This window comes from Lycorma delicatula, chromosome 10 (assembly GCF_047948215.1).
Source record: "Lycorma delicatula isolate Av1 chromosome 10, ASM4794821v1, whole genome shotgun sequence".
Lineage (NCBI taxonomy): Eukaryota > Metazoa > Arthropoda > Insecta > Hemiptera > Fulgoridae > Lycorma > Lycorma delicatula.
Window position 1 is genome coordinate 88,208,324 of NC_134464.1, and position 17,130 is coordinate 88,225,453.

Consider the following 17,130-nt stretch of genomic DNA (forward strand, 5'->3'; position numbering starts at 1 on the left):
CCTGTATATTAATTTTATTTAATTTTACGCTATTAAATAGATTATTTTTCTTACATCATTTATGAATATGGTCACCATTCAAAGAAAAAGATAATGTTTTTAGCATGAGTACATCACTATATTATTGTAGAAGAAAATATATTACTATGAGGCAAACAAACCGTAACTAAGTGTACTGTACCTCTAAGTAATATTTTTTTCTAAAATTTACCACAGGTAATATTGATAATTAATCCGTCATAAATTTAATACATTGTTATAATATAAATATTTTAAAATATTAACTTTGTTTTATCTCTTCTTTTTTCAGAACGACAGCATTTTATCAAAATGATTCATCAAAATCCTTTGGTGATCCAAGTCAGCCGTCGTATTCACCGATATCAACACCTGAATTTCGTTATTCGTTCCCGATGACTGTGTTCTTTTGTGTTGCATATTCACTTGTATTTATTGTCGGTGTTACTGGAAATTGTTTCGTTGTGCTTGTTGTGTACAGAAGTCCTCGTATGAGATCTCCGACTAATCTTTTTATCGCTAATTTAGCATGTGCTGATCTTCTAGTAAATGTTATTTGTCTTCCTTTTACATTAATCAGCAACATTATGTCAGGTAAGAAAATGTTAATATTTTTTTTATTTTTTTATTTATAAATGTATCTATTTGTCAGGATAAACTTTATAATAATCTAATTTTACAATATTTATTTACAAACTATCATTTATTTTAAAATTTGTAACAAAGGTATCGTATATTGTTTTATTTTATATAAAGTAAATAATATAAATACACTGATGCAGCGATAAATGATCATTAAGGAAATCAGGAGGAAGTAAATTACTCGCCTCTTTATATTTTCTTTAAAATTTCATACTTCTCAGCAGGCAGTAGTTTATGTATAATTTAACACAATAAAGACATTTAATCGAGCACTTTCATCTAATCATACGATCAATTTTTTTATAACATATTCTCCTTTTTTTAATGATATGTTCAAACTGTGCCGTTAGTTAACGCATGAATTCTTCATCTTATCTTAGGATGCACCGATATTCCTTATAAATTACTGGTTCATAACGGTTCGTTATATTTAAAATTAATTGTATGCGTTATAAGACTTTATCTCAATAGATTATTATTTAAAATAGCAAAAGAATTGACGCTATTGTAAGTGATGATGTAATCGAAACTAAAAAGTTGTATTAAATAAATAAATAATTGTCAGAAAAGTGTTAGGATTTTGTTTAAATTTCAGTATATTTTTAATTTTGATCGACAGAGTGGAAGCAGTTTACATTCCTGTTTCTTTTCATGGTAATCTAAATAGATTTATAAGTATTTATAGTATATATATATATATATATTAGTCTCGTGTTCGCGGTTTGACCAGGTTATTGAGACACTAACAAGCTAAACATTTCTTATAGATACAATTTATTACCCTAAAGATATAGAAACAAAATAAACAATAGAAATAATATGAACAACAACAACAATAATAATAATAATAATAATAATAATAATAATAAAACACTCTCTATAAAAAATGATAGTGCGTGGGTTTGTTTGTTGTATGTGCTCACATTTTTATTTTAGCTGCTGTTAGCGCAGAGCGGACCAATGCTGGTGCGCCGGCCGGCTGCAGATGGCTCCACCCACGACTCTCTCCCGCTAGAAACAGTCTATTGTCAATTAATTTACACATTGTTTAATTTAATTTCTAACCGTATATTATTTTTATTTACATTGTATATTTACACCTTTATTTATTTATTATAATTATTATTTATTAATTTAATTTATTTTATTCATTTAATTTCATTAATAAAAGAAATGGATTATCAGTTAATATTTAGAAGTAAAAAAAAATATTTTTTTTATTTAGCGAGAGTCGTTTGTGCGCAGCCACCCGGCACATCACGTGATCCGCTCTGCACCAATCACGTGGTCCACTTTGCGTCAGTAACAGAAGCAGGACTGTCAACTAACACAACTTCACACGAACACACACTACTAAACGAAGAAGACAGCGTCCCTAAGCCAATTCCCTATTATCAATATGGCTAGGGTTAAACACTATAATTCTATTAAATTCTATATCTACTCACTCCTTAAGCCTATTTTAAATATAAAAACACCAAAATGTTCAGAAATTTGTTCTCTACACACGAATATATATTTTTTCTTAAAATATTCATGTAAAATACTTCATATCGTCACAAACATGAGAATACGAACGCGTCGAGGATCCAGGGGGCAGAGCCCCTTGGCCAGAGGTCCGACAATCGAAGCGAGTCTGACCGGCTAGCAGTAGTAATAATAATAATAATAATAATAATATACAAAAAAGGAAAACTTTTGTTTAATGATAGTTAAATTATAAAAACCAAAATATAGTCTAATTTACTAAAAACGTTATAATGGCCGGAAGAACCTGATATTGCACTAACAAGAAGATAACACTAGAAGAATCTAAAGTTCATACAATTTAATTTCTGCAAATATTACTTTTACTGTTTACAGTAGAATTACACTACACTTTATGCATGAGTAGAATATTGTCACTTGCACTACTGTTAACAAATAACTCATCGAAATACTTTTCCTGTATTCACCCACATTCCACGCTGTAATACTCGTGACGTATTCTTCAGTTATTACCACACGCTTACTGATGTCACAATTATCATGGATATGCCAAACACGGCCTCGCAGAACTACTCGCTCTCTCAGCTGTATTTATATCGCTCGGCAGTATTTATATCGCCTGGTCTGCAGAACCAGTACCGCTTCATCCCTTTAATTGCTGAAGGGTAATAATTTTCAACGTCCACTTCAATAAGTTTTTCTATAATTTCTTATTCATATCCCGTAACTCTTCTGGTCGAAAAACACTTTTTGGAGCTGCCATTGTCTTTATTACAAAGAACAGATTGTTAAACGAACCTGTTACTGTAAGAAAAGAATCTAATTTTAGTTCCTTCTGGATTCTTCTTTTCATTATTATTTTCTCTTTCTTTCCTTCTATTTGGAAGAAATACGTTATCCTGGTTCGTTATACGTCATGTTAAAATATATAAATCTGTACGCTTGTCATCAATTTTGTCTTTGCTTCTTAATTTCATCATTATATTTGTTCTAATTTTTTTTCTCATACTACTTTTTGCTGTTAATTGGATTAAACCCTCCTTTGTTTATTTTTTCCAGTGTATGAGAATGTTCTTTCACGTATCCTAAATTAGAAAACTAGTTAAGTAATTAATTAAACCAAAGAAATAGTGGAAATACTGTTTATTAGATAAATTGAAATTGTCTGAATTTCAATTTGGCAATCCTGGCAGAAAATATTAACTGTTATTATAACTACTTTTGTTTATTTCTAAATAACTGCATCACTTAAAACTTGTACCGTGGAAAAACAACGTGTTGTGATAAGTTTTTTATTCTCTAAAGGTGTATTCACTCACCCACGGATATTAAATAACTATGGTAAAAAAGTGTATTTACTGTGAAGTGTTCTTATAAGTGAATCGAACAGTTTATATTGGGGAGAATAAGCGTTACTAATTTTCATCATGCAGAAAGACAAGTGAAAGTTTTGATTGAAGCTTTACAAAATCCCATATTGATCTTATTTACATGGATAGTTGCATAAACATTCGGGAAATTTGTTAAAAATGTATGGATATCGGCATTGCCCCACTCCGTTATACATAATAGCCTAAATAATTGAAAATGGTATTCGAAATGGGTTCTGAGACAGTTGATTTAAAATCACAAAAATTAATGCTTTTTTATATCCCGTAATAACTTGTGGTGAAATTTTGATTCATCATTTTGAGCCGGAATTCAAACATCAGAGTAGGAAAAATTCAAGTTCGATTGACAGGAAAAAATTCAAAAGTTTCATATCTACCGGTAAAGAATTTCTTACAACGTTTTTCAACAATAAACGCCCAATTTATTCCGATTACTGGGAAGAAAAACCTACAATTAACAGTAAATGTTATTGTGACGTGCTAGAAAACGAAGCGAAAACCGATAATAAGAAAAGAATATACTAATTCTTTTGTAAAAGCGTAATTTTTCTCCAAGATTAATTAAGCTCGCCTCAAAAGCCATGGAAAGCTATTCAGAAGGCTGATGTGTTGCCACATACGCTTCACGTTCCCCGATCTCGCTCTTTCAGATTTTTTTTTGTTGATCCTTTTAAAGAATTTTTGCTTGGTACAGAGTACGGCAATAATGAACGAATCAAGAATGAGGTAAAAAAATGACTTGGACACCAATATGAATAGTTATTTACTACTGGAATGTGAAAGTTTGCAGAAAAATGGAAGAAATGCATAAATATAGCACGTTGGAAAGTGGCATTAGTTTCAGTGTCACTGAATAAAAAAAAGTAATTTGGTTGTTTAATGAGTGAACCTCCTTCCTTTTCGGTTTCCTTTTATTCATTTTTCATTACATTCATTCTGTTACACTTTCTTCTGAAATATTTGCTTTTAGGTGTGGTTGGTACTATATCGGGTGATTCAAAAAGGACTTCACAAGTACAAAACAAATACAATTTTGAGATAACCTTCAAATTTGGTTGTCTTATTTCATAGCAAGACATATCTAGTTGTGATTTACGTAGTTTATTAGTACCGAAATTGTTAAACAGCGCTGTCATCAATGTTGCTAAAAATGGATACATTTATTGGTGAGGAACGCTGTATGTTTCAGTTTTACACTTATCAGTCAGAACTGCAGTTCGACGTAATTTTCGTAGAAAGTACGATAGGGAGTTTCCTAGTAGGCAATACAATTTACTCTTGGCATCTTACTTTCATTAATATATGTTCATCCAGACAAACGACCCGTTCTTATTCCAGGAGGCAAGCGTAAATGGTATCCTTTATCTGGATGTGCTTAAAGACTTTTTAGTTCCTTAGTTAGACGATGATGACCAATATGGACGCCATTATTATCAGCAAGACGGGGCACCACCTCACTACCGCCTAGAAGTCCGAGATTTTCTTGATACTCGATACCCAGGTCGGTGAATTGGTCGTGAAGTTCCAATTGCACGGCCACCTTGCTCCCCATATTTGACTTCTCTAGATTTTTCTTGTGGGGTTTCATTAAAGATCGGGTTATTAAGCTAAGATCTGATTTTGTTAAGCTAAGACTTCAAATTAACGTCGCAGCTGCAAAGGTAACGCTTGACTTGCTAGCTACAGTCTGGAATGAAACTGACTAGCTACAGGTAGAATGTATGTCGCATTCAAATAGAAGACATATCGAATCATAGTGAATTTTGGGTGACAAACTCGATGTATTTTTCTGACAGCTCAGAAAATGAGACCTCAGCCGGAGCTGTTTGTTATCTCGATAAATTTTATACGCCTTTAAATTTGTGAAGTTCTTTTTGAATCGCCCGATACAGTATTACTGCACCGTACTTATGTACAGTATTACCGATACATATTACAGGTTTTGATTTTTTGGTAATAATGACTGATCCGCTTATTTACATGTTTAAAAATGTGCCTAATATCTTTTTTTAATTTATTTTTTTTGTGATTTGTTATTTAACTTATTTGAATTTTCTTGGGTTTAATTAATAGCTGTTAAAAAATTAGTAAGTGCGTCAAGTTATATAGATTTCGTTTTTATAGTAATCAGTTTTTCAGCATTTCTCTTTGATATTCTACTTTACTTTGTATTAGCGTAATTTCAAATAAGTTACAGATCATTGTATCGTTTAGAATAAAAGGCAATAATAATAATATAAATTGTAAAAAAATATTAATTTTGTAATCCATGATGTGTTTTATAAGATTAAGTGTCTTCTAATAAGATTTACTTCTTAAATTTCAGCATAAATTTCCTTAATTTAACTTTCAGTAAATGCATACGCTTACTGAATAAATGTCATCAATACTTCATTATTTAGCAGTTATATATTACGATTTCAGATAACGTGTGCTGGAATAATGACTTCCGGAACTCATTTAAAATTCATTTTATTAGATAGATAAGAATATGTGTTTGTGTGTGTGCGTGAATGCGCGGGTGAGTTGGGTATAAATTTAATTGCTTCCATTTAGTAATATCTTAATGTTGAACTAAGATTCTTTCATTTGTAAAACCATTTTCTAAAAATATTATCTATGCAGAATATTATTTTACACTAAATACAATTTGGATTTTTTTTATAATCATTTAAGCTAAGAGAATATTTTTGTTTAAGTTACCGCAGGATTAATCTGTTAAAATAATTCAATTTGGTTACTTGAAAAATATTTTATATTCTTTAATTTCATATGTACTTTTTCTGTAGGATTCATTCTAAATAATCAAACAGAAATTCTAAAAATAATTTTTTAAATGTAAATTTCTGTATAAAACTTAACGATTGAATATTGTTATACTTATTAATTGTACGGTCACTTTCCTTTAAAATGTTAAATAAAATTCATTAATACTACTGGTAGATTTTAGAGCGAGGTTGGACCGTATGTTCATAGGTGATGAATAAAGGCAACGCCTTGTTACTTGTTGAATAATGGTTTAATGAATTGTCGTGTTGACAGTTAATGAAGTGAATTGTATCACAACGTATAAAATGACATATAAAAATGAAAAAAATATAAAATTAAATACTACATTAAAGCTAACGTTCATCCGACCAAGAATGGAGTCCATCCGGACTAAGAGTATAACGTGACCGCCTTGGATCAGATTCGGGCGCCGAATACTGGTACGACTTGTCCGACTGGTACAACTCTCCGGTGAGCGCTAGCACCCACTAGATCGCAGCACTGGACAGCTCGACTTGGAATGGAACAATAACTGTTCTAGCTAGACGGAACTTTAAATGTATAATTTAAATGTACGGTTAAATACAAAATATAATATAATATAAATCAATGTGATGATTAAAGATATAGTAAATTAAAGCGAATAAAGAAAGTGTTCAATAAATATTTCTATATCCTGAAATTATTAGTGTATACAGTTTACATAACCAAGGTGTTGCACCGAGGCGTGATTGTTGTACAGTTACTTACTACGTAACGCTAAGCCTACCTATCTACTTCTAAAATCATACATATACCTCATTTTGGTAGGTACGTAGAATTTGTTTAAAAATGTTACAATTCTCAATTTTTTTGACTAAACCAAGGAACAGAACAACTGATTTGATTAGATCCAGAGTTGGTAATTTCTAAGTCTCTAGGAAAGAAAGTAAAATGTAAGAAGTTCGAAAGCTACATCTACATATTTTATTTTTATTCAAGAGCAGATCAGTCATTTTGAATTTTTTTCTTTCTTTAGCTGTCTTCTCAGTTGCAGCTACCGTAGATCTCTTCTACGCTACTTCTTCAGACACACTTATGAAAATTTGGATTTTTTTTTTCATTACTTGTTTTACATAAAACTTTTAAAAAAATTAATCTGGAAAATTCGCTACATTTCTTTGTATTATTTGTGTCAGAGTTGTTCTATCCAAGATGAAATTTTCAATAATTCACAAGTATTGGTTATACAATAATAGTAGTGTAAATTTACTGTCTACTGAACTGTTGTATGATTAGCCTGAAATTATTATGTTACAATATCTAAATAGCTGAAGACCATTTCCAATCTAAAAAAATTCCCCTTTTCTTCTCAGATCGATTCCGGTAATATTATTAATATGTTTTAAATTATTGTACAAATTGTTTCATGAAATAAGAATTCCACGGTCAGAAAATTTATTTATTATTTTCATCTTTTTATAATTATACCTAGTAGTCTATTCTTCTGTACAGAAGAATTGAGAGGAGAGTGGAAGAAGTGTTAGGAGAAGACCGATTTGGTTTCAGGAAAAGTATAGGGACAAGGGAAACAATTTTAGGCCTCAGATTAATAGTAGAAGGAAGATTAAAGAAAAACAAACCGACATACTTGGCGTTTATAGACGTAGAAAAGGCATTCGATAACGTAGACTGGAATAAAATGTTCAGCATTTTAAAAAAATTAGGGTTCAAATACAAAGATAGAAGAACAATTGCTAACATGTACAGGAACCAAACAGCAACAATAACAATTAAAGAACATAAGAAAGAAGCCTTAATAAGAAAGGAGTCCGACAAGGATGTTCCCTATCTCCGTTACTTTTTAATCTTTACATGGAATTAGCAGTTAATGATGTTAAAGAACAATTTAGATTCGGAGTAACAGTACAAGGTGAAAAGATAAAGATGCTACGATTTGCTGATAATATAGTAATTCTAGCCGAGAGTAAAAAGGATGTAGAAGAAACAATGAATGGCATAGATGAAGTCCTACGCAAGAACAAAACAAAAGTAATGAAATGTAGTAGAAATAACAAAGATGGACGACTGAATGTGAAAGTAAGAGGAGAAAAGATTATGGAGGTAGAAGAATTTTGTTATTTGGGAAGTAGAATTACAAAAGATGGACGAAGTAGGAGCGATATAAAATGCCGAATAGCACAAGCTAAACGAGCCTTCAGTAAGAAATATAATTTGTTTACATCAAAAATTAATTTAAATGTCAGGAAAAGTTTTTTAAAGTGTATGTTTGGAGTGTCGCTTTATATGGAAGTGAAACTTGGACGATCGGAGTATCTGAGAAGAAAAGATTAGAAGCTTTTGAAATGCGGTGCTATAGGAGAATGTTAAAAATCAGACGGGTGGATAAAGTGACAAATGAAGAAATGAAGAGGTATTGCGGCAAATAGATGAAGAAAGAAGCGTTTGGAAAAATATAGTTAAAAGAAGAGACAGACTTATAGGCCACACACTAAGCCATCCTGGAATAGTCGCTTTAATATTGGAAGGACAGGTAGAAGGAAAAAATTGTGTAGGCCACGTTTGGAATATGTAAAACAAATTGTTAGGGATGTAGGATGTAGGGGGTATACTGATATGAAACGACTAGCACTAGATAGGGAATCTTGGGGAGCTGCATCAAACCAGTCAAATGACTGAAGACAAAAAAAAAGTAGTCTCTACATATTGAAACAATTTTAAAAAATATATAATTTTAGCATAAATAAAATATATAATTTAGGGGGTGGTATTTCAACAGTATTTCAACATTTTTCGTATCATATTATAATACAGACAGAACCAATTTTTGCTCATATCTCGAGTCGGAGATTAGGAAAGATTTTGGAGGTGGTCTCATTAGGTGTGACTTGATTTTCTGTGTGTTTTAAGCCATTTCCCGCTCCAGTAGATCAATTAAGTTTAGAGTTATTACAATTTTTGAGTTTTCAGTATTGTTTCAGCATTTTTTTTTTTATAGGGAGGATTACGTGGAGGGGAAAAAATTATATAATTTTTTTTTAAATATGGGCATCAACTGCTTTGTTAGCGTATAAAAAATGCAATGTCTGACCGGAATTCGAATCCAGGACCTCCGGATGATAGGCTGAGACGTTATCACTCCGCCACGGAGATCCTTTTCACATGATTCTATTTTTTTTTTCATATTAAAAATATTATTTAAATAATTAAAATTGTAGATTCCATTCCGGTCATAGAATGTCTAGTGATAATAGCTTATCATTTTAGTTAATCATATAGAATGACTATTTTGCTGTTATTACATTTCATTGGTAGGTAATGAAACTGTTGTTTCTGGTACCATAATTTTACTATTTATCTATGAATACAAGATTTATTAAATCCTATAATTCATCCGATTACCTGATGAATATTTGAGTGATTGTGTTTTCAACAAAAATAATTTTTTTTATAATACTGAAGAAATTTAAACAGAAGTTAACAATAGAGATAATAAAAAAGGGAACATTTTTTTAAACATTATAAAAGATGTAATATAAAAATATTAAATAATAAAATATTTTTATGCTGTTGTCTTACGAATAAATGAACGCACCCTCTCGGGCTTGTAGTCAGAAAATACGAAAAAATTGAACGATACACAAAAAAATGAAATATTCATTCATATTTCTGTATATAATTAAAATTATTGCCAATAAATCCAGACAATATAGAAAAATAAAAGCGATCATTCTACTTCATCTGGGCCACAAAAATTTCATGGGCCGAGACGATGGCGAAAAATTAGGTTAACGAGCCCCTCGTTATAGACATGTAGCACAATCTCTAACTCACCTCCAATGTATCGATGAGTATTAGACTTATTAATAAATTTAATAAAATATTTCTTTTGGTTTATTAATTTAAAATAATTAAATATCAAAATTTCATATTTAAGAATTTGTTCATTTTGAAATATTAATAAAATTATGAGTTATGGAATCTTAAAATTGCACACAGAGATAAATTTAATTCATGTTTAAAGGAACACGTGGGAATTATTTTAACAGTTAAAATTTGTCATTATTTTTAAATTAACTACAAAAATCAAATTTTTCTTTATCATTAATTATAATTTCGTTACTGTCTTTTTGAAGAAAATTATGATATTACTTTCGGTCGAATGGTGGAAGTGGAGATGAAAATGAATCTTTTTACGTTTTGAGGTATGAGGATTAGGAAAATACCATTCAATTAAATTGGCCTTATATATTTATAAGCGTATGTGGAAAAGTTTGTGGCTCAAAAATCTCCAAAACTGCTATTTCAATTTCGTTGAAATCTAGATATGCTTTAGTAGTTTATTTGAAGTTATGCATGTGAAACTTTTATGAAGATTGGTTGAGTTACGTTTAATTTAAAATCGAAAACTTTTGAGCGGGGCAAGTTAGAAGCGTGGTTTTTTACGTTACTGCACGTAATAACATTGACATTTCGTTATCAGCGTTTTCTATTGTTAGCAATATTAAACCAAATTAAAAAAAATAATTAAAATATTAAAACCAAATTAAATTAACGAAAAGTCGGTTTTTTCGGACAACTGCGTAAGAGTTTTTATTAATTATTATTTGTATTTCCTTGCAATAAGGAATTTTAGTTTATTAAAATTAAAGCTTTCATATTTTTTTATATTTAAAAATACGTTATTGTACCTATATAAATTGTAATACGTCTACGAATAGATTTTAATTGTAGCAAAATAATTATTCATGCTATAATGAGAGGGAAATCGCAAGTGTTTATAATTTTGTTATTTTAAATACCATAAAAAATAAATAAATAACAATATAAAAAGTTGTAGGTAAAAGCAAAAGGTGTAAGATTAAAAAATTAATTTTATAAATAATGTACTGTTGATAAAATGTAATTTTCTGGATTATTTATTTTAATAAATTCTGTTGTAATTTTTCTGTAAAATCCTTTTTTATTTGTTATGTTGGTGAGAAAAAGTAATATATAAAAAAAGGAACATTAAGTTTTCAGTTTGATGTAAGATATGTGCAAAATTATTTAAATTTAACTGATTTTTATAAATAAACTAGCAGACCCGGGCAATGCTTCACTATTACTAGATTTGTATATATATATATATATATATATATATAAAATGAAAACAATTCAAAGTTTGATATAACATTAAAAAAATTAACTTTACGGAACTTAAAAAAATTAACCTTTCACGTTATCCCTTACCCCTTTTTATTTTTCCTTTTTCCCCTTTCCATTCCCTTTTTCTCTATTTCCCTTCTTCACTTTTCCCATATTTCTCCTTTTATCCTATCCGCTTCCCCTTTCACCCCTGTACCCCTTCACCCCTTCTCCATCACTCCCTTTCTACCCTCGCCCCTCTCTCACTTCCTTTTCCATATTGCCCTTTACTTTTCCCCAGTCCCGTTTCCCAATTTCCCCTTTTACTTATTTCATTTTTTCTGATTTTTCCCTTTTTACCTATTAAGTTTTTTCATTTTTCTGTTTTTCCCTTTTTCCCAGCACGTAAATCAGGCCAGTAGTTTTTATAATATACAGCGGACAATTTTTCTAAATATCTCAATCGCAGCACCACCTAACGGGTCCGTTTTTCACAAAAATATTTATTTTTACATAACTAATATATATTCTCAATATGAGCCAAATCAGACCATAAATGCAGTTTTTCCAAATACCTCGACTCCACCGCCATCTAGCGGGTCCATTTTTTCAGAGGTATTATTTTCCATGTAACACATATTCTGAATATGAGCCAAATCGGACCGTAAATAAAATTTTTCGAAATATCTGAACTCCACCTCCACCTTCCGGGTCCAAACTAATTAAAAAACCTTCGCAGGCGTGCGCACAACTCACCAAAGTTTCATCGCAATCGGATGAATAGTATAGGAACGCATACGGGACAAACAAACATTCATTTTTTACTCGTATGTTTGTATATATATAAGATATTGATACTAGAAAGTTATATTCAAGTAATACATTTTTATTAAAAAAAATAATTGAATAATAATAATTGGTAGTAAATAAAAAAAAAACAAGTGTTACTTCGTTTGATTAATCGTTTTCCACTAAAATTCACGTTATACTGAAAAAAAGTAAAAAAAATAAAAATAATAAAACAATTGAGTTACTAGAGGTGAAGGTTGAAAACCTGACCATTATAGATAGCACTAAAATGAACTATATTCTACATTCCATTAAAAGCTTATTAAATTGGATTGAGTGGAGAGAAAATGGAATATAAATGGATAGTGAAGAGGGAGTAAAACAGTAGTCGATTTTTGTTCTTATTCGAGAAAACAAAAATGGACGAAGGACTTACACGGATTTTCACTCATAATATTTATGACGGGTCTGGGTCAGGTGGAATCTTCTCGTACAATCTTATATTATTAATGTACCTTACCACTTTTTTTTTTTTTTACTTCTTTAATATGTTTTAAATGTCTGATAATTTTATTTTTATTTACGCTTAATTTATTTTAGTATAAATTATTAATAAATGGATTATAATTTTCTTTATTTCACGTTGCTCTTTTAATGTTACTAAAACACCCCCTAAAACATTGCCTTTAATATTAATGCGTTCATGAAACTTCCTGGTTTGATTCCCTGTAAAAAAAAAACTTCTTACTATACTGATTTATAGTAATTGTAACATATAATTGGATTTGAACCAACGTCCTTAATTATCTGTATAAGATATTATGTAGAAGCTTATTGTATCTTAAGTTTTCTGCATACTGTCCCGGTGTTTCTTACAGCTGTGATGAATGTAAAGCATCTTAGATACAAGAAAGTTACTTTTTCTGAAATTATTGATGTTCCCTATACAGCCAGTTTCTGCAGCGAACAGAATGAAGATATCATTTATAAAATCCACTACATTTCAATAAACTTGCCGTATCGATATGACGCATCGGGATTACTTACATTTCATTCCTCTGTTTCTTTAATAAGCTTGTCATAAGATTCATGTTATCTTGAGGATGGATCAGAAGAGACTTTAGTTCGTCTGTAATCATTTTAAATTCTCCTAACGTACGTCTATTCTCAAGAGATGTTTTAGAAATTTTTTTTCAAAGGAAGTAGATATAATCTAAAATAAATTTTGTTTTAAATTTACTTTCCAGAAAAATATCCATCCTTCTTTTGACAGAAAATTCTTCTTTTTTTATTGAGAATAGATTTTAGTGAATTGAAGACTAACGTTTAAATTATTACGTTCAATTAATATTTTTTTATTCTGTAATGGATAGAAAGTATCTAAGGTACAGAAGAAATCATTTAGAGTTGCTTTCTCTGAAAATAATAATCGCTACATACCCAGATGTACTCGGAACACCTGAAGAGTAGATCTTATTCTGCATTTCACTGGGTTTGGTATACCGGAGTTTTATGAACTCCGGTATAACAAATTTCTCTTTAGGCTCGGGGAAAAAGTCAACGAGTAATCGCTTCATTCAGCAATAGTTGTGTCTGAAGAATAGTTAGTTAGTTAGTTAGTCAGGACTGACTTTTATCTCGTTCAAGTCGGCTATAATCATTTTAGTTACGAAACCAATATGCTTCCAATTTAGGGAAAACAAAAATTTATATAGAGTGTATCTTGAAGTTCTCCCGCGACTACCAAAAACCTATTCTACTCGTGAAAGATAATGGAAAAATTTCATACAAACATATGTCCTAAAATGTTTTGTTTGCCAATTGTGGCTAATGAAAGATTTCGCTCGATTTTAGCTATCCCGGTTAACTGAGGTCTTACTAAAATTTTAGAACGTTAACTAAGGGGCAAAATTAGTGGTTTCTTATGATTCTTCACCTGAAAAATCGAATAAAATAGGTCCAAGAACCGTATTTGCACTAAGAAACCTGATATGAAAACCAATAAATTGGGTAAATTTGTAAAAAATCCTGTTTTTAACTTTATTAAATGGTTAATAAACACACAAAACTCTTAAACAAAATTTGTAGAGAATTTAATTCAGAACAAAGTGGTATAAAATAAGTTAAATAAAACAAAGAAAAGTCAGATAAATCTGATTTTTATTTAAAACAGTACTCTCTCTATAAATGCTAGTCTGACTTAAAAATGTTATTTTCAAGCGGGTAATTCATCGTGTTATTTTGTTTTATTAATCTATCTATCGTCAATTATTTTAAATAAAACGCAAAATTATATAACAGATGCATTTTGAACTGATAAGATTCAAATGGACGTACCTCAAAAACAGTTATCGCTGTTGTTGCTAATGCGGTCATGTTGTGGCGTCATGAACGATGCCAATTTATGAAACAATCATTTCCCTATCACAGCTACTATTTAAAACAGATGTCTCTCACAGTTACTTTTGAAATAATTTCTTATAGGTTTCATTCATACGTAATTTAATTCGGTAAATTAAAAAGAAAAGAAATATTTTTTGATGTTATTGAACCGACAAGATTTTATCAAAAAAATGTAAAGGCTACACTCAATGTTCAATTAGTTGAAATAATTAAAAACTACAATACCGATATTTCTAATAATTTTTATATTTTGCTAAATTTATTTTCAAACTTCACTAATCTATTAAAGTCTGAAGAAGAATAATAAACTGATTTTTGATTCTTCCTAAATTTCCACCTTCTCTAATTTGTTTTCAAACTTCTTCTATTGATATTTTATATATATATATATATATATATTTTTTTTTTTCTAAACTTTCTTCTTGTCGGTTTCTTTTTTTATATTCTTTTTTTAAAAATTAACCCCATTTTATTTTAATTTGTACGTCATTAAATTTTTTGGCAAAACTTAATTATTTCTACAGCAAAACTCTCCATGCTGGTGGCAGTAATTTCTTTTTATATTTTCTATAATTTTAATTTATTTAATTTTGGGATCCAAAACAAATATTCTGATCCTTTTTTTATATAAACAACTAATGTATTTTCAGGAAAACCCAAAAAATGTCAAGTATGAACGTAATTTAAAATGATTAAACGATTTAAACCAAAATACAACTAATCCACACATCACATTATACGTGCAATAAGTCATTTGACCGCTAATTTTATAACCATAAAACTTTATTTTATCATAAATTCTTATTTGTATAGTATATGTTGAATATAGAAACTTTATGATGATAATAAATAAATTTATCATGCGGATTAGTCATATTGTACATTTATACTTGAAATTTTTTTGGGATTTCCTAAAAACACATGAATTATTTATATTACAAAAGTTGTTTTATAATGTTTATTGTTTAATAATATTATCACTTCTTTTTCCATTTTGTTTTTAATACATATTGTGTTACTTTATGATAAATGAATTTTGTAGCGTATGCGAAAACAGGGATTCAAATCCAGAACCTTACGTATGAAAAGCACAGAGGTTACCGTACCACTATGAGTGGCTTTTGGTTCCTTTTTTTCAGCATCTACTGATAATCATTATTTAACAACCGAAATGGCTATGTACGTTTAGGCTTTTAAAAACAATTTGTGTAGGCGGCTTTAGAGCGTAATCGTGCTTTGTAATCTATATCAATTTACAAATTAAAAAACGGGGACTATACTTATATCATATTTTATATGATTTCTGGTTTTAGTTTTATCAGAGCTCCATAATTGATATACAGAAAACATTTGTTTACCTTTTAACTGAATTATCTTTAAGAATTTTAACATTTTCTTTAATTAAACGTAATCAAAGGGGACTTTAAATGTTATAAATAATATTTTTATCACTTTAATTAGCTTTTTACTATTAATACGGTAGGATCAATATTCAAGGGATCTCTATTGAACCTCTATAAAGTTTAAAAACCATATAGCTCTTCATGTACATCTTTCACCATAAGTTTTATTTTCTGGTAATCATTGTTAGTTCATTTTTTTTTAATACTAGATTTGTTGGAATGGTATCGGAACAAATGGATCGGTTATCTTTAATTAAAAATTTATCTCACATTGTACTGTTTTATTAGATTGTATTTTTATTCTTGTTTTAGAACACAATTCCTTATCTTCTTTTTTTGTTATTTAAAGAAAAAGCACGTATTCTATAGAATTATGAAACAGAGAATAAAAAAAGAAAAATATGTGTAAGTTGTAGAAGTGTATTCTGCGTAATAGAGTACCATTTAATATTTTTTTTTTTTAAATTAACTCGTATCGTTGGTGTAGATTAAAAAAAAGTGAGCGAGACAAATATTTTTCACGATAAAAACTATTTTACTTAAATTAATTTGCCCAAAAGCTCAGCTTTTAAATCAGTCTTACGTATTTTTTCCTTAAAACTGTATGTTCCTTTTATTACATTTCATTTAAAGAACATAATCGTTAAATTTTTTCATATCAAGGATGTAGGTTTTAATGATAGTTTTACTATTATAGGGCTACCTTTTATAACTAACCGAAGCAATTAATCCAGTGAAAATTCGATCTTGGTAACGAAGAATATAGATTATGTTAAATAAACGAACGATAGAATTTTAAAATTAATATGTAGATTTTATTTTGAAAAATAAAAAGAGAAGTTTAAAAATCTTTTGTTTTAATTAAGATGGTACACCAATATATAATACGAAAGGTAAAGTCGATAGATGGGTGGAATATATTGAAGAGTTATACGGAGGAAATGAATTAGAAAATGGTGTTATAGAGGAAGAAGAGGAAGTTGAGGAGGATGAAATGGGAGAAACAATACTGAGATCTGAATTTAAGATAGCATTAAACGATTTAAATGGCAGAAAGGCTCCTGGAATAGACGGAATACCTGTAGAATTACTGCGCAGTG

At 29.5% G+C, this 17,130-nt stretch overlaps 1 protein-coding gene across 1 annotated transcript in view; it reads left to right on the forward strand.

Moving 5' to 3' along the window:
- The first annotated feature begins 401 nt into the window (after positions 1 to 401).
- LOC142331743 (neuropeptide SIFamide receptor-like) overlaps positions 402 to 17,130 on the forward strand; it is a 162,356-nt gene continuing 145,627 nt past the window's right edge. Inside the window, exon 1 of the mRNA XM_075377799.1 lies at positions 402 to 612. Within this exon, the coding sequence (XP_075233914.1) occupies positions 414 to 612 (199 nt within the window). The 5' untranslated portion in view covers positions 402 to 413. The remainder of the gene's footprint in view (positions 613 to 17,130) is intronic.